Source organism: Sphaerodactylus townsendi, linkage group LG08, assembly GCF_021028975.2.
Source record: "Sphaerodactylus townsendi isolate TG3544 linkage group LG08, MPM_Stown_v2.3, whole genome shotgun sequence".
Taxonomy (NCBI): Eukaryota; Metazoa; Chordata; class Lepidosauria; order Squamata; family Sphaerodactylidae; genus Sphaerodactylus; species Sphaerodactylus townsendi.
This window is the reverse complement of record NC_059432.1, coordinates 15,432,246-15,456,783: the sequence shown is the minus strand read 5'-3', so window position 1 is coordinate 15,456,783 and position 24,538 is coordinate 15,432,246. Positions and strand designations below refer to the sequence as shown.

The 24,538-nt window shown below is 44.8% G+C and overlaps 1 protein-coding gene across 2 annotated transcripts in view; it reads right to left on the bottom strand.

Annotated features, from left to right (window-relative positions):
- Nucleotides 1-24,538, bottom strand: part of GLUD1 (glutamate dehydrogenase 1) — a 51,011-nt gene that overhangs the window by 6,895 nt on the left and 19,578 nt on the right. For both annotated transcript variants that reach the window (XM_048505066.1, XM_048505067.1), the window contains exons 2-9: nucleotides 23,033-23,113; nucleotides 21,209-21,264; nucleotides 16,107-16,170; nucleotides 12,983-13,077; nucleotides 6,598-6,777; nucleotides 2,495-2,632; nucleotides 1,045-1,182; nucleotides 434-514 (exon numbers count right to left, since the gene is read on the bottom strand). In XM_048505066.1, the coding sequence (XP_048361023.1) occupies nucleotides 434-514; nucleotides 1,045-1,182; nucleotides 2,495-2,632; nucleotides 6,598-6,777; nucleotides 12,983-13,077; nucleotides 16,107-16,170; nucleotides 21,209-21,264; nucleotides 23,033-23,113 (833 nt within the window). The remainder of the gene's footprint in view (nucleotides 1-433; nucleotides 515-1,044; nucleotides 1,183-2,494; nucleotides 2,633-6,597; nucleotides 6,778-12,982; nucleotides 13,078-16,106; nucleotides 16,171-21,208; nucleotides 21,265-23,032; nucleotides 23,114-24,538) is intronic.

Genomic DNA, 24,538 nt, shown 5'->3' with positions numbered 1-24,538 from the left:
TAAACTGTTACATAGCAGCTGACAGGACAAATTCTTCCACAGAAGCAGTTTTCTCCATAAAAGCTTGATATGTGTCTGCACACCAAATGAACGATCATGGGAATTTGGTAGATGTAGCCCAGCTCCAACGGGAGTTTTTTGCCTCTCCCTTTGGTAGGTTCTGGATTTCAGACATTGGCTTGAATGCGACAAAGGATTTCCACACATGGAAGGACTGACGCCTGCCGAGTACAATTTCTCACCTTCCCTCCCGCTAAAGCCCAAATTGCCCCACCCACATTCAAGCCACTGTTCAGTATGTCGCTTTTTATACTGAAGAGCTTTTGTCCTCTGAAAGCATTTGTCCTCTTTGAAGAGCATTTGTCCTCTTAAGGTATGTTTCAATTTTAACAAGAACCTCTGCTGAAAATTATTGTACGTAAGGGAGCCTTACTGGAATAACCATGATATTCCGTTCCAAGAAGATTTTATCCGCTTCAGGGGTTGTGGGCCCATTTGCACCTTCAGCAATGATCTGAGAAAAAGAAGAAAAAAAAATCAGAATACTACAGGTTCAGCAACAGAAAGTTTACGTGAATATGCCGTAACTCCTCCAAACTTATGAAGGAAGGCATCCACAATTTACGCTCCCATTTAAAAAGGTAAGCTCCGAGTCATACCGATCCACATCACAATTTACGCTCCCATTTAAAAAGGTAAGCTCCGAGTCATACCGATCCACATCACAATTTACGCTCCCATTTAAAAAGGTAAGCTCCGAGTCATACCGATGTCACATCACACTGTTTACTAGGCAGACTGTGTTTACGGGGTGGTTTGCCACTGCCTTCCCCAGTTGCCTACACTTTACCCCTAGCAAGCTGGGTCCTTCTTTTGCCGACCTCGGAAGGATGGAATGCTGAGTGAAGCGTGGGCTGGCTGCCTGAGTCTGACTTCTATCAGATCATGAGTAGAACTCTGACTACAGTGCTGAGGCTTCCCACTCTGCGCCACACGGCTCCCAAGGCCCTGTTACCAAATGTTTCATGCGTGCGTTCCTCTTACTTTTGCTTTGACTTTATGAGCGTTGGCTTTTGTTAGCTGTTTTTCACTGGCGGCTGGGATCAGGATGTCACAGTCGGCTTCCAGGATGTGGCAGTCCAGGGCCTGGGCCTTCGGGTAGGTGAGAATCGATCCATGTTGCTGTTTTGACACGAACAAAGAACATTGATGCGACGTATTTCAAAAGGTATTGAAAATACAAGAGGCTTCAATTTGAGGTAAATGACCCTGATGGATACGAATCCAGGAACAATCTAAAGTAAGAGTGACTGCATCATAGGACTGTTCATTTTTATTATTGTTTAACTGCTATTTATGTAGATTGTATGTACTAATGTGTGCAGCATATTCTTAAAGAAACAGTGGCATATATTCAACCATGAAGTTCCTTGGATATAGCGACATTTGCAGAAGAAGAGCTGGAGATTTCAATCAATGTTTCCCTTTCCACACAGAATCCCACTTTGCATTTCTAGCTTGCCGTATTGCCCCCCAGGAACAAAATTTTGGAACTAGGGTAGAGTGGAAGAAGCCCCATTTTGCAAAGTCCTGCGATGGCTAGATACATCCCTAGCTATTTTTTAAAACCAGTTTTGTGCCTGTCTTAACCCATTAACTGCACGATTTTATGTGCAGAGTCATTTCTCTCATTCAATTTTTGCTATTGTTTCCAGATCTTGAAGCACAAAAAGGAAGTGACAGATAATTAAAACGGGCCGTTTCTATTTGAAAACTGAACCAGAAAGGAAGAGACGGTGAAGTCCATTGCATTCAAACATGGAACTTCTCTGCTGAAACCACTAACTTAATCCCAGCTGCTGAAAAACGATCTAACTAGAAACTGTGTGTGAAACTGTACGGTGAAACTTCATATTCTTTCAGAGCTTCATTGGAGGAAGCTGAACTTGGTGACAGTGTTCAAAATGCACATCAAATGTTTACTGCAATTCTACGAGAATGCTACATTCAGAATCATGTTAAGCTCTCCCCCTTCCTTTCAACCTTTTTAGCAGCACTGGGAAGGGAGATCAGCAGCTATATCTCATTCCTCAAAAACAGGAAATGTTCCGACGCTGCTGTTTTAAAATGCTGAAGGTATCAAGAAGCAAGGCTTTAAAGAAAAAATGCTGGCTATGTTTGGATAGAGACTAAATATTAACTAACAAGCACTGGTCACATTAATACCAGCCACAGTTTTCTTAATGTGCTTGCATTCAAAACATTCCTAATCAAAAAATACAAATCATCATCTCTATAAGGTGGAAAGACAGTCACGGGATACTACAAACCAATTTGCCCAACCTTACTCAGTGCACAGTTATGCTTTAGTTTGATTAACTACAAAACACAACTTAAATGCTTTAGCCTAATAGCATTCTTACTGGCAAGATTTTACATACCAATTTTGCAAAACTTTGCAATAAAACAAATTCTCAACTGACAATTTGCGTACCAGTTTGTAATCTTCCAACTCCTTGGGGTCAAGCCCGTCGGGATTCCATATAGCACCATCCTTTTCCCCAATGGCAACACATTTCGCCCCGTACCGATGCAGATACCTCATCGAATGCAGGCCCACGTTGCCAAATCCCTGTTTAAAACAACAAAGAGAAGGTACTTAAACTCAGCACAGCTCCAAAACTGCTCCACAAGGACACGAAAAAGATAAGGTGTACGAAGTACTCTTGCCAGTTACAGGCACTTGCGTGGTTTGCAGTATCAACAGAATGACACGCATCTGGGTCTTTACAGAAGGCGACATAATTCCAATATCACTAGCTTATGGATACAGCCAGACAGCTGGCTTTCGTAAAGTTAATATCTCGGTACCTTGGTGTTCGCCGGTAATCTGTCCGAGGTTTGCGTAGCCTCGGAAGTCAGCGGAAACCGAGGCTACTGACGACTTCCGAGTGCAGAAGACATCGGCCGGCACTTGGCGAACACTGAAACCCGAAGGCAACGAAACCCGAGGTATGACTGTAATTCTATTCATGATCCCACAAGAGCCTGAAACACTCTTTAAACTGGAAGCTGGGTCCTGCCTGGCCCAGCTCTTTAAGCTGGGTCCTGCCTGGCCCCACTGGCTCACCACCTGCTTGAGATACATCCCACTGGAATGCCTGAGCTCAACAGACAACAGCACTGAGGGTCAAATATTTGCCCAGAACTGCCAGTTAGCTATCCTAGGTTAGAAAATCATGAAACTGCTCCAACTGTACAAAGAACTGGCAAGTAATCTCCCCACGGTCAAAGTCTATGTACAGCTGGGATTGAAATCCGACAGAGAGAACAATGGCATTTTATAGAAGTGTTCATGTTGGGAGAGCATACACTGTTTCTGACCACCATCCAGATATAGTATAGTATCACTGTACCGTTGTACTGGACTTCCCATCTTCAGGAACTTTAAAAGAAATAAAAGAACTCAAAATAAAAAGGCCTGCTTATGCTTATAAGACCGCTTATTATGTCTTCATGTTTCTTTGATCACTTTTCTGAACTTTTTGTCCAAGATTTCCATTTGCCATTTAAATTTGGGCAAGGGCCTAACCCAGTCCAGCTCTGCCAACGCTAACAGTCCAAACAGTGACCGTACTGGCTTCCTATTGCTTTCCCACAGGGTCAGTGTGGGTCTCAGCTCAATTAATTGGACAAACATACAATAGGTTTTAGACAGCTCCCTCATTAGTATAATTTTAGTTGCGACAACTGTCAACACAGCCATAGTTCCAAATAGAACATTGCATCTACAAGTAATATTCTGGGCATAAGACTGAAAGATCACTCTGGCCATGTGCGTGCGCATTACGTGCCGTCAACTCCCTTTGAACTCAGGGCGACCCTATGAATCAATGTCCTCTAAAACATCCTATCATTAACAGCCTTGCTCGGGTCTTGAAAACTGAAGACTGCGGCTTCCTTCATAGAATCTGCTCATAGTGAGATTCAAAAAGCTCTTGGATGAAGAGTGATTGATCAGAAATGTACTTTAAGGTCGCACTGACAACATGGTACTTTCTGCCTTATGAAACCGGAAGGGTCAGTGAAAAGACACATGTTTGTGAAAGTTCTGCTAAGGAGCTGAAAGCATAAACTGGCCAGGGTAGGAAACTGGTAACTGTAAAAATGAAAACAAGAATTCACTTGTTAGCAAGGCACTATGTTTTGCCCATACAAAGACTATAACTATTGCCCAAACTGGAATTTCCTTATATGGGTGGATGGAATTGGACCATCTTTGATAAGCCAACAGGGTTTTCTACTGGAACTTAAAACAGTGTCCAGATCTGCAGAAAATAACTATGGAACAAATCAATGTGATTGCTTTGAATGAAAGAGTACAAGATTTTGAATTTTGAATTGCGTTCTAAAAGATGTCACAATCAAACTAGTCTGAAATTAAGATCTTTGAACTGAGATGTTAAAGACATCTAAGTGGATTGTCAGTGTGTTTCTTGAACCATGAAAGAAGAAATTCAGTGGCTAAGGTTGGAAAAATGGTAAGGATCTTGCCATATATTTATATTCAGCCCAATGAGGGCCAAAATGACTCAGAAGAAAGCTATCAAGAGAAGTTTGGGGGAGGTGTTAACTTCACAGAAGCCCATCCCATGTCCCAAACTGGCTGACACTTGGAGCTGTAATATGCAGAACATCTCAAGCCCCTACAACAGTGATGGCAAACCTTTTCGAGACCGAGTGCCCAAATTGCAACCCAAAACCCACTTATTTATCGCAAAGTGCCAATACAGCAATTTAACCTGAATACTGAGGTTTTAGTTTAGAAAAAACGGTGGGCTCTGAGGCATGCGTTACTCAGGAGTAGGCTTGGTGGCAGTCGGTGGCTTTGCTTTGAAACAACCGTGCAACTCGTCCAATGGGTGAATCACGACTCTAGGAGGGTTTTCTCAGAAGCAAGCCCCATTGCCAGCAACCGAGCTTACTCCTGGGTAAAGGATCATGCTTTAGTTCTTCGCATGAAAATCAGTGCGGTTTAACAGTGCTTAACAGGGTTACCTACACTGCTTCCCCAAAACTGGGTCTTAGGTTTAATGCTAATAATCGAGCCCAGCAGCCCAGGCCAGCCTAGATGTGGGGGGGGGGGGGGTACTCTGTTTGCGTGTGCCCACGAGAGGGCTCTGAGTGCCACCTCTGGCACCCGTGCCATAGGTTCGCCACCACTGCCCTACAACTATATTTAAACATGGGCTTTGAAGGCAGGGTATCCCCAGAGACCATGGAAAGGGCACCTGAAGTTGCTGAGGTTTAACAAGGGGTAGAGCACAGGAAAGAGTATGAAAAAGCCTGAAATTCAAGCCAACATCAGCAGTGGCATATAAGCCAACCTTGAGTGTTTGCAATGCCTGTGGCTTCCTGACAGCTACTGGGGCTTTAGAAGTGCCTCATTTTCATACTTCGTGAAATTCATTGTTCTACATCCGTGATGGCGAACCTATGGCATGGGTGCCAGAGGTGGCACTCGGAGCCCTCTCTGTGGGCATGCACACACAGAGTTCGTTATGTGGGGGGGTGGAAAATCACACACCCCCACACACATCTAGGCTGGCCTTGGCCACTGAGCACAACATGCGTGCACTGTGGTGACCAGGGAGGACTCGGCTGGTGGGCCTGGGGCCTGTGTTCCAGGTGGCTTATGCCCAAGGGGGGGGGGGGGGCGCAGAGGAGGCAGAGATGCTAGAGAGGCACAGAGGGGTGCATGCAGGACTTGCTGGAGACTAGAGCAGGCTGGCCCCTGCTCGAGCGGGTGGGGCAGAGGAAGAGGGAGCCAACCGTTTTTTTCTAAACTAAAACCTCAGCATTCAGGTTAAATTGCCGGGTTGGCACTTTGCGATACATAACTGAGGTTTGGGTTGCAATTTGGGCACTCGGTCTTAAAAAGGTTCGCCATCACTGTTCTACATACAACCGCCCAACGAACAGGGAAACTGGGTCAGCCTTCACCTGACGCCCATGTACTGGAGCAGGCCCTATTTATACCATCAAAACTGAGCTGCGAAGATTGACCTTTGAACCTTGTGCCTGCATAACTCCCATCACCTGCACGGGACCTGAACGCTCAAGTGTTTAATGAATTAACCTTTTCTCCAATACCCTATCAGACCTATAAGGTAACAAATCACTGAATATGGTATGTTAGAATGCCTATCTTCCTTGCTGGGTGAACATGGACCATTAAAACACAAACACACGAACAGACACACAGACCGAGTTACACATGATGTTCTTGCAAGGATAAAATGGAGAAGAAGAGAAGGTTGCAAGCCAAATTGGGTCCTTTTTGAGGAGAGAAGTGGAGTATAAGTGAAGTAAATACTTTGGTGAAACCTTAATTCTACAGAGTGCTAGAACATATTCACCAGCATGAACTACTGAGAAATTATGGGCAACTCATAGTATAAAACATAGCTCTGTTGGCTGAAGGGTTTCAAAGTGTCTGTCTGACAAGCATCAGTTAGGAATATATCACACTGCAAAGGTTAGCAGTAAAGCAAGATGCATTTTGCACTTTTCTCCCCAATAGGGTGATTGTTCTACCTGAATAGCAAATGTCTTATCTGCAAATCCTGGAGTCATTCCCAAGAGGCTCATATAGGACGCTTCATTGATGAAGTTCTCAATTCCATGGAAGACACCACGGCCTGTGGCAGATATACGCCCATGGATGCCACCTTGGCTGATTGGCTTTCCGGTGACACAGGCATGCGCATTGATATCCTGCAAGACAGTGAAGGACATTAAGAGTTTTCAGTAGGACATTTTGACTATGCCAATGAATTTTCATCAGTTAAGGACCTGCCAAATGAAGTTCAGCTCCACTAGAGGTAACGAAATACCCAGGTATCTCTTGCTCAGTTCACTGACAATACTGTATTTTAATTTTTTTTAATTTCTCTATCAAGGTAAAATGCACTTAACTAATAATCAGAAGAATGATTAACAGAATGAAAAATTCCAATCAGTCAGAACTTAATCCTGAAATCACTGTAAGGCTTTTTAAAAAATGCATTTCCCATCAAAATAATCTCCTGCCAAAGGCAGCAATGACAGGTGGATTAGATACAGAGCACACTTTTCCAAGTAGAAGAAGAAGAAGAGTTTGGATTTATATCCCCCCTTTCTCTCCTATAGGAGACTCAAAGGGGTTTACAATCTCCTTGCCCTTCCCCCCTCACAACAAACACCCTGTGAGGTGGGTGGGGTTGAGAGAGCTCCGAGAAGCTGTGACTAGCCCAAGGTCACCCAGCTGGCATGTGTAGGAGTGCATATGCTAATCTGAATTCCCCAGATAAGCCTCCACAGCTCAAGCGGCAGAGCTGGGAATCGAACCCGGTTCCTCCAGATCAGAGTGCACCTGCTCTTAGCCACTATGCCACTGTAATTTCAGTGAATGGAAATGCTATTTGCTTGTCAGTTACACCATTAACTTAGCTGGCACTAAATACTTAGTGGTACATCCAATATATTTCATTCGCATTACAGTGTTAAGTTGCAAAAATATTTTTTTGCACACAGAACTAGTTAATACTCCATAGGAATCAAGATGTGATATCCTACACTGGTTTTAAAAATGACAAGAAACAAAAGGGCTGGGTCTTGCATGCCCTTTCTGTTAGCAGAGGCACTTCCTGCCAGTGGTGGGAGCTTTCCCACGAGGCAAGAAGAAGAGACTCTTGCATCAGAGGAAGGCTGTTACTGCCAGAGAAAAGCCCCTCTGATAGTGAAATAGACCCACAGCATCCAAGTCCAATTCGTGAAGGGTTCGTATACAATAATAGGAACCTCCATGGACAGAGTCAGTACAGCTGTGAAGATCAGATATTGGCTTGGATGCACCATAGGGTTTGCCCTGCGGAAATTATTCCCTTCAGCAGAACATGGTGTCCCTGCTTCCCGATCCTACTCAAACAGGTGTTTCTGCAGGACCCCCAGGAAGTACATGAAAAGGAAGTCTGTGAAATCCCCACCCCCTCCATTCACAAAAATACTCCAGTGGATCCAAGCCACAAGCATTAGAGCAGAAAATGGTCTTCACGTCCTATCTGTGAGCTTACGGAACTGTGTCTTCATGACTCCTCTTGAAGCCAAGACTGAATGGATCTGGGTCCAATTTAATAAGGCAACTCTGAGCCCTCCATGGCAGGGCAGAACAGGGTAATAAGTCAGATTTTTAAAAAAATGCAAAAACAAGTTCTGATGTTATTGGAGATGCATAATTGATATCTGTGCATGGTCACAATCTTGTGTTGTTACAGACGAAATGCTGAGGCCACGTATAAGGACTGGACAGTGGAACTGTTCCATACACTTGTGTCACTCCTTCCTTCAAGATATTATCCTGTGTGCTCCTTCCACCCAGCCTCCGCTTCTTAAACCTTACAGGAGCTGGGTGAGAGATCAGAGTAAGTGACCACCTCACAACCCAGGAAACAACTGGCTTAATATTAGTTTAATATATTTTAAACAGGGTATTAACCTTAACAGTGTATTTGCTAACCCTTTTCAAGTTTAAACCAGATTATATGGGAATTTAAGAAATCCCTATTAACTGCACTTAAGGTATTTGCTCCAACTAGATTGTACGTGCTTTGCCATAAAACATATAAGAGGATTTAAAGCTAAAGCTATTTAGCCACTTTTGAAATAATCTGGCAACAGAAACTCTGAATATATTTGAAAACATTGGCACAATCTTGCTAAGAATAGTAACTAGCTGACTCTAGAAGAGACGCTATTCCTCTTTTTCAGATAACTGCAAAACTAAGCAGCAAGCTTCTTAACCAACTTGCTCCATCTTGCTCATTTTTACAAGAATGCTATTTGACTTCGTAATAATCTACTGAATCGATTCTTTTGTTGTAAACTTCTAGTTCTCCACAAAACCTCTAAGTACGCACAGGAACACGAAGCAATGGACAAGAAAGTTCATACGAGGCGATCGTTTCCCATCTAAGCGACACAAGCAACGTTGGTTGCTCCAAGAACTTGAGTCGCCATCAGGGCAAAGCCAACTCACTGGAAGCTAGAAATCAATTGGGCTGGTCCAGAAACTTACTGAGAGTTTCTCCTTGAAGGATAAACCTTGCCATTAGTTGCTGAGCAAGAGGTTTTGCTACCTCCAACTGATGCTTTAAAATATGAACGCCTCCAGCAAAGTTTAAGCGGAGTGAACACAATAATGAAGAGCTGCCTATTCTGGACATTGGATGCCTGGAAAAAATACGCAACACCACCCTCACCCCACCTCCCCAACGGAGAAAGAAAAACGGCACAGAAACTCTGGCTTGCTGGCCTGAATACTGAAGAGTTTAGTGCATTGGAACTGAACTCATCACTGTAACATGTTTAGAGACCGCGAAAGTGCCCTAGCCCTCTTCACAGTTTATTTTTCATAGGCTGCCTTTATTGCTTCGTACCCCAAACTGTCCCCACCCCTCTTTTTTCTTTTGGCAAACAAATCTAGATTTAATACAGCGGGCCTCAAGAAGGGTGCAAAGAGACCCCATCAAGCTGCTCAGGAAACTGTTTCCATAGACACCCTGAACAACCAAAGTGCTAACTCCAGCTCAGCCGAGCCAAAGCGCGGTGGAATTATTCAAAAGCTTTCCCATGCTTGAATAATTAACTGTGCTCAGAGCAGGCTGAGAAGCAAAACACCACCTATTGTTTTATAAACCCTGACAAGAGGAGTCTGAGAAAGTTTGCCAAGAGGGAGACAGAAGCGGGGACTGCCTTTTGAAGACTTGGGCCCCGCTAGTGAGCGATGAGCATGCATTGAAATGGAAGCAGGCACCCACAGCAGCCCTACGGGACTTATCACCCCCCCACACACCCCGCTTTTTTACAGAAACAAAACTTTAACATCAGTGACATAAGAACAAGCCAGCTGGATCAGACCAGAGTCCATCTAGTCCAGCTCTCTGCTACTCGCAGTGGCCCACCAGGTGCCTTTGGGAGCTCACATGCAGGATGTGAAAGCAATGGCCTTCTGCGGCTGTTGCTCCCGATCACCTGGTCTGTTAAGGCATTTGCAATCTCAGATCAAAGAGGATCAAGATTGGTAGCCATAAATCGACTTCTCCTCCATAAATCTGTCCCAGCCCCTTTTAAAGCTATCCAGGTTAGTGGCCATCACCACCTCCTGTGGCAGCATATTCCAAACACCAATCACACGTTGTGTGAAGAAGTGTTTCCTTTTATTAATCCTAATTCTTCCCCCCAGCATTTTCAATGAATGCCCCCTGGTTCTAGTATTGTGAGAAAGAGAGAAAAATTTCTCTCTGTCAACATTTTCTACCCCATGCATAATTTTACAGACTTCAATCATATCCCCCCTCAGACGTCTCCTCTCCAAACTAAAGAGTCCCAAACGCTGCAGCCTCTCCTCATAAGGAAGGTGCTCCAGTCCCTCAATCATCCTCGTTGCTCTTCTCTGCACTTTTTCTATCTCCTCAATATCCTTTTTGAGACACTACGATATACGACCATGATAACTCCAGATAGGTAGCCATCTCAGCTTGTAGCAATAATCGGAGACAAGTGGCACCTCACTGGCTAACAACATTTATCCCAGAATAAGCTGTTGAGTCTCAAACCTCGCTTCATTGTCTAGCTTGCTTTCCGACAGCACATTTCTGAGTGATAGTAATGCAAGTGAAGTGGAAGGAATTACTGAAAGGGACCACGGGAAAATTCTTCTCCTATACCTAGCACCATACAGGGAGACCGGAATGAATTAGGAGCTTCTTGCACATCTAGCTCTGAAGCTCAGCAAACACAGTGCTATAGCGCCATTGTCCTAAAGCAGTGGTGGCGAACCTTTGGCACTCCAGATGTTATGGATTACAATTCCCATCAGCCCCTGCCAGCATGGCCAATTGGCTATGCTGGCAGGGGCTGATGGGAATTGTAGTCCATAACATCTGGAGTGCCAAAGGTTCGCCACCACGGTCCTAAAGTGATAACTTCAGATAATGTGAGCAGGAAGCTGTTTACTAGTCCCAAGATAAAGTGAGCAGGAAGCTGTTTACTAGTCCCAAATCTGTGCAGTGTAGTGTGAGATCTGAGAGAGTTTCACCTCCTGCTTTCTGTGCGGCATGGGAATGGGGGCGGGGGGAGGAAGAACGCCTCATGGCATGTATCCACTAAGCCTATTTATACTCCCTGGTCTAGGATACTTCAAGCTGTTTAGGGGGGATCAGCTGAAAGGACCCCGTGGCTGCGCATGCATCTACTATTAATTAGGAATAAAGGAAGGACTTCCCTTCCAATCCTAATTAATTCTTTCCCTTTGAATCTTTTAGCTTCAGTGGCGAGAGCCAATACAAGCTTATAATGAGGTGGCCAAGGGCCCGAGGGAGCGGCCACAAGCATGCCAAACAGCACTGTTTCCTTATTCTACTGAAAGAAGCAGCGGGAAGGTTCCAACTTCAATTTCTCACATGACTTAGTCAACCAGGACAAACGAGTAGAAGAGTTTATATGGAAGACGAACCAGAAAGGTCAGTCTAATTCAGTTGTATATCTCTGGAAACAAGCATTTTTCTAACTTCTTCCTACACTTCCTTTTAGCCTGTTACTCTCTCTTGCGATAAACAATTTATTTCAGTTGAATCTGTGACGTTCGTCTTCCTTACTAGTCCAGCAACTGTCTACCAAGCCAATAGAAGGACCTCCCTTTCATGAAGTCTCTCCCACTTACTGAAGATGTTGGTGCTCAAATCTGTATATCTGTGCACACAAGTAAGTAGTTGCATTAACTTGTGGCTCATTTTTTAAGGGACGGCTGTGATTATTTGTGCTATACAGAGGTGTGACGCAAAGTCCTAAGCAGCCTTAATCTTCTTTTTCATTTTAAAACTAGGAACTAAGCCCCGAAACTTACTAAAGTAGCTAGAAAATCACCCTTTCTCTGTGTAATATACATACATTCAACAAGTACCACATGGAACAACTTTCTCCCACTTGTACATTTCCAATAGAAACCTGCCATCCTGCGCCCACGCACCAGACAGCAAGCTCCAATTAGCAAGAGCCATTTTCAAGCATGCACAGCACAGAATCAGGTGGAAATCTGGCTGAAATACAATTGCCATCATTGCTCTGTCCTGCATACACAAACCCATTAGACATATAAACACACGAAGCCACTTTATACTGAATCGGACCATTTGTCCCTTGAGGTCACTACTGTCTACTGCAAAAGGGCAATGGCTCTCAAGCAGAAGTCTTTCACACCGCCTCCCACCCGGTTCTTTTAACTGGATTGTTCAACAACACAAGCCTTTATTGGCATACAAAACAGGACAAAATTTGAAAACAAAACAAGGTTAAGAAATACAGTTAAAATTACTGATTTCCAGTATAAAATTTGCAACAGTTTCACAAAAGAGTACATCAGAGCTGTTCAGGAGGTTGGGTATCTTATAACACTCGTGCCACTGAGAGCATTGCAAGAAAATGGAATCCATGTATTTCGTGCGTATCTTATTGTATTTAGGGCATAGAAACAGAGAACAGTCAAGTGTTTCGACCGTAGTCATATCACATGAACAAACTCTTTCAGCACGTTCCATATTCTTAAATCTTCCCTCCAGCAGAGCTGATGGCAGCACATTACATCTTGCAGTAGCCAAGGCTCTCCTCCGGGTGGGATTAATCAGCAGACGAAGATATGCTGCCATAATTCCACGCTCGCATGGGATTAACAGTGTAGTCGGAGAATCTGGATTGAACAGGGACTGGACTTGGGATTTTCTGCCTGCCAAGTAGGTTCTTTGCCACTGAGCCACAGTCCAGCCTACCATTTCAGGCTCAGTGGACTGAATTAGAACTATGGTAATAGTACACTCTGCTCAGCTGGAAGACTTGAGCTGGCTATGCCCGTGTCTCTGTCCTGAAACCTTCACTCGGAACAACTTACGTGGTGGCCGATGGTGGTGGCATAGGTGTCGGCAATCCAGGACATCTCCCGCTCTCCCGTGCTCATGTCAGGAGCAGGCACGTCAATGCCGGGACCTGTGGGCAAGATCGAGAACGTTCACAGGATGCAATTATCTGTCTGGGTTATCTCCGCTGACTGCTAAGCTCTGAATTCAAGTGGCACAGCAGCTTTTAAAACTCTGGGTTCTGCTGGGCCGGTTTGCCCTTTACAACTTCCTTTCATTCTAGCCGCCATGCCAAGAGGCGGCCTGAAGGGCTTCTGAACTCTCCCTGCATGCTGATGCTGCTTTACTAGGCAGCGCGGCCACAACCACAAAGGGAAAATTGGTCTGCGACACTGAGAAGTATGTCATTTAAGACCCTGCTATTCAAGGCTGAGCTTTCTTTCAGTGCTCATCACCATTTGCTCTGGGAAATTATTATTATTATTATTATTATTATTATTATTATTATTATTATTATTATTATTATTAATAATAATAATAATAATAATAATAATAATAATTTAATATACCGGCCTATCCCTGAGGGGCTCAGGGCGGTGTACAATATAAAACTTCATATAAAATCATATACATACAGTTTAAAACAACTATTAAATCCTAAAACAGCGTCCCACACAACCCTTACCTAACCCTTCCAGAACAGAATAATGGGTCCCGGTGGCATTAGGGACCCATATGGAGCCAGTGGGGAGGGCGGGGGGGTTTGGAGGCACCATCAACGGCTCATCTCTCCAAAGGCCCGGTGGAACAACTCGGTCTTGCAGGCCCTGCGGAATTCTCCAAGGTCCCGCAGGGCCCGGACAGTAGGTGGTAGAGTGTTCCACCAGGCCGGTGCCAGAGCCGTGAAGGCCCTGGCCCGAGTGGAGGCCAGCCGCGTCATCGAGGGGCCTTTATTCTGAACACAGTTTCTGGGACTATCTGGAATTATATGCAGAACAACCACCATCACTGTATTACAAGCGTCCTTAAAAATACTTTTTTCAAATAATGGAGCGAAACAAAGACAACTTTATATTCATTTCTAAAAAAATATTTTCCCCTAGGCATTTGGACAGCCCCAGAAGCTGTAAAAGTACTCCATAATTTGGAGTTGAATTTCTTTTAATGCGACATACTTATGGATATTTTATTCAGATCACGAGATGAGACATAAACCCACCACTTTCATTCTGCCCGTGAGATCCAAAGAATATTTTTCTGGGCGCCACCGGATCTCAATAAAGGGTTTTTTTGCAAGTGGTCATTAAAACAAATTGAAGCTTTAGTACAAGTTAATATGGGACAGGGAAGGCTGGAAAGAACATGCACAATATAAAGTTTAAGATCCGTTTAGTGCCGCGCATTTATTCTGGAAAGCTATTATAAAAAATTGTTCTGGGGATGCTACAAGGGGGAGGTTGAGATTTCTTTCCTCAGCTTTCAACAGAATAAAAAAAAAAATCAACGGAGAAGCAAAACTGCTATGAAGATCCACCTGACCAGTTTTAGGAGGACAACACTATTAAAGGAACAGGGTCAGGGTCACAGTCGTGTGCAAACAAAGCAAGTTTGTTTTGGACATCAGGAAAGGGAGCCAGGGCACTATAGAAACCAATGCTATATCCACATAGTGAATACATGAAATCCTCAACTTGGCAAAAAATGTATAGCGGAATTGAGGAATATACAAAAAAAGAAATATCCTGGGCAATCCAAGAAGTACGCTTCAGACTACAAGGTACGCTTCAGGCTTAATATCATCAGAGACAAATGGGGCTGCCAACCCAAGCAAGGAAAATTCCTGGGCATCGGAGGGTGTTCACTGGGGAGAGAGCGCAACAGAAACCTGATACCATAGAACAGAGGTGTCCAACTCTGGCGCTTCAGATGTTCATGTCCAACTGGACATGCCAACAGGGGCTGATGGGAATTGCAGTCCATGAACACCTGACACGCCAGAGTTGGACACCCCTGCCACAGAATATGTTCTCCAAAGCTGCCATTTTCCCGGAGCAACTGATCTCTGCAGGCTGGAGACCAGTCGTCATCCCAGGAGAATTCACCTGAAATTCCAGGAGACCTAACCAGGAGAATTCACCTGGAGGTTGGTCACCCTAGCAGCAAATAAGGCTCAAAATGACCTGCATAGGAAATGCGTTGGAATAAAAAGATTGTAAAGCACTCCTGTACAGAGAAGAAGAAGAAGAAGAAGAAGAAGAAGAAGAAGAAGAAGAAGAAGAAGAAGAAGAAGAAGAAGAAGAAGAAGAAGAAGAAGAAGAAGAAGAAGAAGAAGAAGAAGAAGAAGAAGAAGAAGAAGAAGAAGAAGAAGAAGAAGAAGAAGAAGAAGAAGAAATATTTGTTGTGAGGGGGGAAGGGGAAGAAGAAGAAGAAGAAGAAGAAGAAGAACAAGAACAAGAAGAAGAGTAAGAAGAGGAGGAGGAGGAGGAGGAGGAGTTTGGATTTATATCCCCCTTTTCTCTCCTGTAGGAGACTCAAAGGGGCTTACAATCTCCTTGCCCTTCCCCCCTCACAACAAACACCCTGTGAGGTAGGTGGGGCTGAGAGAGCTCCGAGAAGCTGTGACGAGCCCAAGGTCACCCAGCTGGCATGTGTGGGAGTGCACAGGCTACTCTGAATTCTCCAGATAAGCCTCCACAGCTCAGGCGGCAGAGCGGGGAATCAAACCCGGTTCCCCCAGATTAGATACACGAGCTCTTAACCACAGAGGCAATACATACAGTGATTACAATAAAGGCTGCTACTTTTATTTTCTTAGCAACCCTTTAAGGAGGAAAAGAAATACAGGCCAAAATTTTAATGCTAACTTGTAAACGTAACCTGTCATGCTTGAATTTTATTGTTTTATATTGATTTGTTGGTAGAGATATTGTACCAGTGTATGCAGGGGATTGCACTGTGTTATGATATTTTATGTGATTGTGATGGCCGGTGGTTTGCAATAAATTACAGTACTGCTCCTACAATGGTTACAGGATGGTCTATGAGTTGCTGAAAGCATGCCAAGCCACCACTACAACTTCTTGGGAGGGGCAAAAACGGAGGATATTATTTTACCATGTCTTACAGAATGTTTGGTTCCACAGCTGCCACATTACATACCGATAAAGCCCTTCTTTGCTAGCTCTATGGTAAATCGCCTCGTGATTTTTTCCAACTCGTTATCCTGTGAAAAAAGTAATCAGAGAAATTCTCATTACTATACCATAACCGCTCATTTCCTATTCTTCTTCGGTCGTTCTGTATTCTCATTGTTTTAATTCACTATACGTCTTGTTTTATTTGTTCATATTGCATAGTAATAGATGCAAGCTGCCACGAGCGCCATATTGGTGGATGAAAGGCAGTATGTACATTTTTCTCAAGGAACATATTTTAGTGTTGTGCATGTAGAGCAGGTATTTCCACACTCACAACTGGCAGCCCTGTGCCAGAGTGGGAACCCCAGAGTCAATGTTCCCTAAGCCATGTTGGTGCCATGCAAGTCAGGGGGTCGTCCAGTAGGGGGAGCTCTCACTGTGACTCAGTTCCACGGTGAGAGCTAACTTCTGCGCAGCCCTACGGAAGCCTTAGAGCAGTGGTTCTCAACCTTCCTAATGCCGCAATCCTTTAATACAGTTCCTCATGTTGTAATGACCCCCAACCCTAACATTTATCCATTTTACAGATGGAGAACACTGATGCAGAGAGTCTTAGGCTACCCCTGTGAAAGGGTCGTTCGACCCCAAAGGGGTCGTGACCCACAGGTTGAGAACCACTGATGTACAAGAATGCAGCAGCAGCTTCTACGTGTTCTGTATGTAACGGGCAGGTACCTGGGCATTTTAATGTACTGCAAATGCCAGGATACAAAAATAATAATAAGAAGTGTGTACACATACAGTTAGAGACAGATGCCAACACGGTTTATTGCTTCTGCACAACAAACTCAGTTTTCCTCTGCTGAACGATGAAATTAGGAAAAATTACATGAGTGCTATTTGAGGTTCGCTCACTACACCAACCCCAATGGTTCAAAAAACAATTCCCCCATTTCTGTTACTGAAATGGCATTGTCAAGATCCAGCCTGACATATCTTGGGTAGCAAAATGTCAAACAACATCTGCTTGTGGTGGCAAGTGGCAGTGCTTCACAATGGCCAGAGACTGTTCATGAACATCTGTAACTGTCACTAATATTTTTGCATTAGCAGAAAAACTGGAGAAAGCAATGTTCGTTTTTGAAAACAATGCATCTCCCAGAGAAGAAAAACTGTTAAAGAATAGAAGTGACATGGGGGGAAAACACAGTACAACTTCTATACGAAGAGGCGTAAGGGCATTAAACAGCACCTAGGGACAAGGCCTTTTTTTTGCTCCTGGCTCACCGCCCGCTGCTGCTCAGCACCCCCCCACCTGCATCAGAGGCCACAAGCGGGGGGGGGGGGGCAGCACCCTGGCATGGGGCCAGCCACCGGGTGCCCCATCCCACATGACAAAATGGTGTGCACCCAGGAACATGGGATACCCCACGTCCCCACTGACATTACGCAACTGTTTCTTGGTTACAGTAATTACTTAGACCAGGGGTCGGGAACCTGCGGCTCGCGAGCCGCATGCGGCTCCTTCCCGCTTGTACTGTGGCTCCTGGCACGGCTGCCCCTTCCAGAGGTGTACCAGGTCCAAATGGTGCCCGGAGACCAAAAAACCCTCCGGGCACCCCCCCTGCGGAGCCCCGCTTACTCACGAGTAAGCGCGGCTCCTTACTCACGAGTAAGCACTGCAGCGCTTACTCGCGCAGCCTGGCCTCCTCAGCAGCCACCCCGACTTACCCAGGCTAGTTCCAAGCTGCTGTTCCAGGCAGCCAGCCAGCCTCTATGACTTTCTTAAAGAGGCAATTCCCCAAAAGATTGCTTAAAGGGGAAAGCAATCTTTAATCAATCTTTGGAGAATTGCCCTTTTAAGAAAGTCACATAGAGGCTGGCTGCCAGAAGCCGAGCCTCAGAGCCTGCAGTGGGAGGGTGAGGGGAGGAGGGGAATGACGGCTGGCTTGCCAGTTGGTGGGGGTGGGGGGTAAGGGTGGGGGGTAAGGGTGGGGGGCAGGAGCCTGCTGGGGAGGAGGCACTCTCCCCCTGTTCTGGAAGGGGGGAGGAGGTGCTCTGCCGTCGGCGGCAGCTGGAGCTGCAGAGCTAGGGCTGGCTGGGGGTGGGGCAGGGTGGAGCAGCACCGCGAGGCGGGGGTAAGGCTCCCCAGCTGCTGCCACCGGGTCCAAATGGCTCTTTGGGTAGCAAAGGTTCCCGACCCCTGACTTAGACCAATCATTCAGTTTGATTCCTTGATAAAATGGGAGAAAGAGAAGAAACTACGGGCATTAACCATGCCCACTTGATTAAAGTTTCAATACAGCTATTGAGTACAGCTAAGTATCCTTCTATAGTACGGCAGAAGCTGCAGTGTTCGAAGCAGCAGCGAATTTGAACACTGTTTTAAATATCACTAGCTTAATCGCACTGATGGCACACTTCATCCTCATAAAATCACTATCACTAGCATTTGGGGAATCTGCACTTTTTTTTCTATCCTAAGCACCCACCCACCTGTGCCTGTTACTTTTTAAACTTTATTTTGGGCTTGTATTCTCCGCAGCCCAGCCAAAGGCTGAGCTCAGGGCGGTTCACATACAAACAATATACGATAAAATCCAATCCGATTTTAATTAAATTCCAACTCTTAATATAGCATTTAAAAAGTTTTGGTGCCAGTAAAATTTCCAAGTAAATTTTCCAATGGGTGGAGACCATGTAGTAGAAAACCCAACCAAGCTGAAAACCAACAGCCCATTTCCAATGGGGGGGGGGGGTTTGCATCTTGGAGGCCGCACAAGTCTGTGCTGGTGTGTTTGCCCCCTCTGCTGGAGCAAGTCCACGCTGCTGAGGAGTTGTGATGTCATCTTATTAGATGCCTCCTGCTGTGGGTGGCGCAGGGCGTTCCTGTGGATGTTAGTCAGCTTCCACCTTGGTGGCCCGGGGCTTGGAGGGAAAGCCCTCTGGAGGTAGTAGTGTGGAACTGCAGTGGCACCATCCCCGGCCGCCTTGGGGTGAGGACTGGGCTGTAAGTCTCCCCCCACACCCAGAACCTACTTATGCAATAAAAAGGAGGGGGAAGGGGGGAAAGGGAGGGAAGAAAAGGGAGGGGAGGAGAGGGGATGGGCTGACGATTCCAATGAAGCTCATTATTCATGCCAACGTACATACAATTGTAGCACTTCGATACTGGATCAGTTTTTCTTTGCAAAAGCAAATGGGTCGTTTTAAAATCCCAACATGTTACATTTGCTGGGATGAAAAAAGGGTTTTGAGGGGTTATTTAATGGGCAGTGTTTTTCTGTTTAGAGAAAGACAACTAAGTGGCTGTATCTTGGGGACAAAGTCACCCGCACATTAGTCAACAAGTCCTCAAAGCTGAGCTATATCTCTATATGTTCCGCCAAGAAAAAACGTCACTGGCCTGACATTATACCCTAGAATGCTTACTTAAGGATTTAACACACTTACCTGCATTCTCTGAAACTGTGAATCTCATGCCAGTTTCCTCCTCCTTTCAATGCATCTGAGGAACACCCCCTCCGCCATATTGGGAATCTAGGACACCGATCCGGACATGCCCCTTTGGAAACCTACTCTAAAATGGGACATTTTACATCTAGGTCAGGGCTTCCCCTGGTGCCTGCCGAGTCTTTCTGAAAGTGAGCATGGCCGTTGCCTGGCCCTTTCCTTTTCTCCCTTGGCTTGCCTTTATTTGCTTTTATTTTCCTTCTGCATCCCTTTTGTAAAGCGAAGAAGGAGAGATGGTCTCTGGCTCTGCCTCCTGTGCCAGCCACTCTGAGTTTGTCTCTACCTCCTGCAGCTGGCATTTTAGGGTGAGGATATGATTGAAGTCTATAAAATTATGCATGGGGTAGAAAATGTTGACAGAGAGAAACTGTTCTCTCTTTCTCACAATACTAGGACCAGGGGGTATCCATTGAAAATGCTGGGGGGAAGAATTAGGATTAATAAAAGGAAACACTTCTTCACACAACGTGTGATTGGTGTTTGGAATGTGCTGCCACAGGAGGTGGTGATGGCCACTAACCTGGATAGCTTTAAAAGGGGCTTGGACAGATTTATGGAGGAGAAGTCGATTTATGGCTACCAATCTTGATCCTCTTTGATCTGAGATTGCAAATGCCTTAACAGACCAGGTGATCGGGAGCAACAGAAGCAGAAGGCCATTGCTTTCACATCCTGCACGTGAGCTCCCAAAGGCACCTGGTGGGCCACTGCGAGTAGCAGAGAGCTGGACTAGATGGACTCTGGTCTGATCCGGCAGGGTCGTTCTTATGTTCTTATGTGGTGCTTGCTCCCCCCCTCTCAAAACTCCACAGGCACAACCATTTCAAAGTGCTAATTTATTCCCATTTTATTACTTTTAACTGTATTTTTTTAAAAAAATATATTATACCAGTACATTAAACCAAATTGGTTCATTATTATTTGGCACAGACTCAAATTTCTAAATATCAAATATGATACATAAAACAAACGTAGAACTTCTTACAAAAGATAGGTATCTTCTCCAATCTGTCTAATATTCGGCATGGTAGGATGCCCATTGCTGTATTATTTTGCTTTTAACTCGCCAAACAGATCTATTTTTATTGCAATTTTATATCAGATTGTATTTTTACATTGATGTGTCGGGGTATTTACTGTCATTTGCTCTGGCTATTTCTTTTTTTTAAAAAAAACCTGAAGTGATTTGAATCCCTCGAACTCATCCGTCAAGTTATGTGGACTATTTCCTTGCTACTGAACTATACTTGAGACTGCAGAATGTGTCTGTGTAAATCTTGGCCATGCTGGTAGGGGCTGATGGGAATTGTAGTTCCTGAACATCTGGAGAGCCGCAAGTTCCCTACCCCTGATCTATGCCTATTAAAGGTTAATAAAGATAAAGATAAAGAACTCCACAGTCACCCACAAGGCTCAGGAAGGTTGGAGACGCCCCGCCAAGATGTCTGGAAACTGCAGATGTCGAATGAGTTGCTGTTCAATCTCTCCATTGCTCTCAGTGCACAGACGACTATTCTCTTAATATGATCTCACTACAACAGAACAGGTTCCGAAAAACAAGCAGCCTCAGCACCCCGGTTAAAAGCAGAGCTCTATGAAGTTTAGACTTACTGTATAATTCCTAGGATTGATCTTAACACCAGCCTTTGCACCACCAAATGGCACATCTGAAAACAAAATTTTCATCTTCAGTTTTGGAAAGTTGACAAACGCGCTAAATTATTAAAACAACAGACGTTCCTGATCGCAGGGGTAGAGCTGGTGAGCACACAGTTCATCCGCACGCGGGTTCCGTGACCACAGCTGGGGGGAAAGAATGTGCGGGGGAAGAAAAGGCCAACGCATTTGATGACGAGCTGGCAGCAGAAAAGAGCCAGTACAGGGTGGTGTGTGGTTTCCGGGCTGCATGGCCGTGTTCTAGCAGCGTTCTCTCCTGACGTTTCGCCTGCATCTGTGGCTGGCCTCTTCAGAGGATCTTGCCATAAGAACATAAGAACATAAGAACAAGCCAGCTGGATCAGACCAGAGTCCATCTAGTCCAGCTCTCTGCTACTCGCAGTGGCCCACCAGGTGCCTTTGGGAGCTCACGTGCAGGAGGTGGAAGCAATGGCCTTCTGCGGCTGTTGCTCCCGAGCACCTGGACTGTTAAGGCATTTGCAATCTCAGATCAAAGAGGATCAAGATTGGGAGCCATAGATCGACTTCTCCTCCATAAATCTGTCCCAGAACCTTTTAAAGCTATCCAGGTGAGTGGCCATCACCACCTCCTGTGGCAGCATATTCCAAACACCAATCACACGTTGCGTGAAGAAGTGTTTCCTTTTATTAGTCCTAATTCTTCCCCCCAGCATTTTCAATGGATGCCCCCTGGTTCTAGTATTGTGAGAAAGAGAGAAATATTTCTCTCTGTCAACATTTTCTACCCCATGCATAATTTTATAGACTTCAATCATATCCCCCCCTCAGACGTCTCCTCTCCAAACTAAAGAGTCCCAAACGCTGCAGCCTCTCCTCATAAGGAAGGTGCTCCAGTCCCTCAATCATCCTCTTTGCCCTTCTCTGCACTTTTTCTATCTCTTCAATATCCTTTTTGAGATGTGGCGACCAGAACTGAACACAGTACTCCAAGTGCGGTCGCACCACTGCTTTATATAAGGGCATGACAATCTTTGCAGTTTTATTCTCAATTCCTTTCCTAATTATTCCCAGCACAGAGTTTGCCTTTTTCACAGTAATAAAAGCTCAGCCACAGATGCAGGCGAAACGTCAGGAGAGAATGCTGCTAGAACACGGCCATACAGCCCGGAAACCACACACCACCCCAGTGATTCCGGCCGTGAAAGCCTTCAACAATACAATAGCCAGTATGTTCACAACTGTTCTCCCCCCTGTGCACACTCGCTTGTCCTGCCACGTCCCGTGTGTACGTGGTTGCTGAAAACAAAATATGACTTCAGTCAGCTCTGAAAAACTGGTGAGTTGGATATACTTTAGGAGTTACCGGTACTTTGATTTTGCTTAATTTTCAAAAATGCTCGTAATTTCTGCTCCTTTGCCTTCCAGAAAGAAAGCTTTTTAAGACCAGCTTCAGGAAGCATTTCTTCATGGATCAAAACCAACATGTACCTAAATGGCTTCTTTTCAAAACTTGCCAGCTAAGGATTTTTGGTTCCAAAGAACTCTCGACTCTTGATCACTACTGACTGATTCACTGCTAAGTGTTAATTTGTTCTCCTCTGAAGCAGAACACCGCTTCACTTTTTTAAAAAAATAATCACATGAAGCAGGGAACAGAATTTCAATATTTTGTGCAGGGTGAATTTCGTTCTGGACTCCGAAGAAGTAATCTTTTGAAGATTTTAAACAAGCTCAATTCCAGATTCAGTTATCAGCATCGACTGAGTCTGCAGGGGTAACTTTATAAGTATTACTTACCGACCACGGCACATTTATATGTCATTAAAGAAGCTAAGGCCTTGACCTCGTCAACACTCACATCTGTGCTGAAACGAATACCTGTTGAGAGAAAAAGAGAAAGATGGGCCACTGATGGTCTACCACGTAACTGACGCTTTCATCTAGTCATAGGATTAATCCTCAGAACTTCAGAACAAATTATTTGATTAGGAAGCCCTGCAGAGGATTTCCTCTCTGGGCAGAGTTCCCTGCAACTGATTTTTCAAGCTTTTCCGGAGACAAAAGAGCCCCCAGATTGGTATGCAGAACAGTAATCCCAGGGCTACATTTGAATAGCCATGGTTGATTGAGTAGCAATTAGTGGCAAGCACTTCACAAACGTAATAGGTCTAAGTACCTGTGCCAGCAGGCATATCCACAGTGCCACCCCTGAAACTCCAGGTTTTGTTTTGCAGAGTTACACAGGCACAGCAATTGGTAAGTCCAAGCATTTATGTGCCAGTGGACCAGATATTAGGACTGGGCTACTAGCGGTTTGTCTGCAGACAGTTCTGATGCTCTACTTGATGGTCCATTACCTCCAACCACAAAGTAAATGGACCACTTTGCATGCCTGTAGATTAGAAGGCTGCCTTGCTGGCAAGTGGTGGCAAACCACTACAGGGTCTGCAACCTGTGGCTCTCCAGATGTTCATGGACTACAATTCCCATCAGCCCCTGTTGTAGTCCACGAACATCTGGAGAGCCACAGGATGCAGACTCCTGCACTATTCAAAAACATAGGATACTTAGAAAGCTTCATGCACTTGTAAGATGCTTCAGTGGCCTTGAAAATGAAAAAGCACCCCAGATTGATACGGCAGATGTCTACTTGTATTAGTTTGTAATGTCCATATTGTGGCTTCTACTGAACATAGGACAGGAGCTCAGGCAGACCCACACCTCGTTCCTTGAATCCAGAGATCAAGGAGGTTTATCGCCTCTCGCTTTCCGTGAAAAGTGTTCACGAGTAACATGAAAACGCCTTGATTTATTAAAATGTTGGTTGTTGGAAAGAAAGAAAGAAAGAAACTGGCACTTTCCTCAAGATAAACTACTGAACTTCATATCTATTCTTGGAAGTCTTTTCAGAGGATTTATGCTTACAAAGGATGTTTGTCTAAATTAGGTAAAGTTCTGAGCCGGAACTGTTCCTACTGAATCATTTCTGGATATTCCAAGGACAAAAAACCCCCCTGATCGCATGATTTCTTATCCACTTTCCTTTCCTTTCTTGATATGGTTTGGTATCAGTCAGAGAAAGCAAGGCTGGTCTGACTTCTTTCAGAGAAGAACCTCCCCTCCCCCCCCCCACCCCATTTCAAGTCAAGTTGCAAAGTTCTGCCTATTAGTATGTAAAGCTGGCTATTTGCAATTTACTACAGAGGCTGTTTTTAAGTATTTTAATATCTTTGGTATTTTTAATGTTCCCATCCTTGCTGTCTCGGTTTATGGCTCATTTAGAATGTTATTTTTATCTGCTGG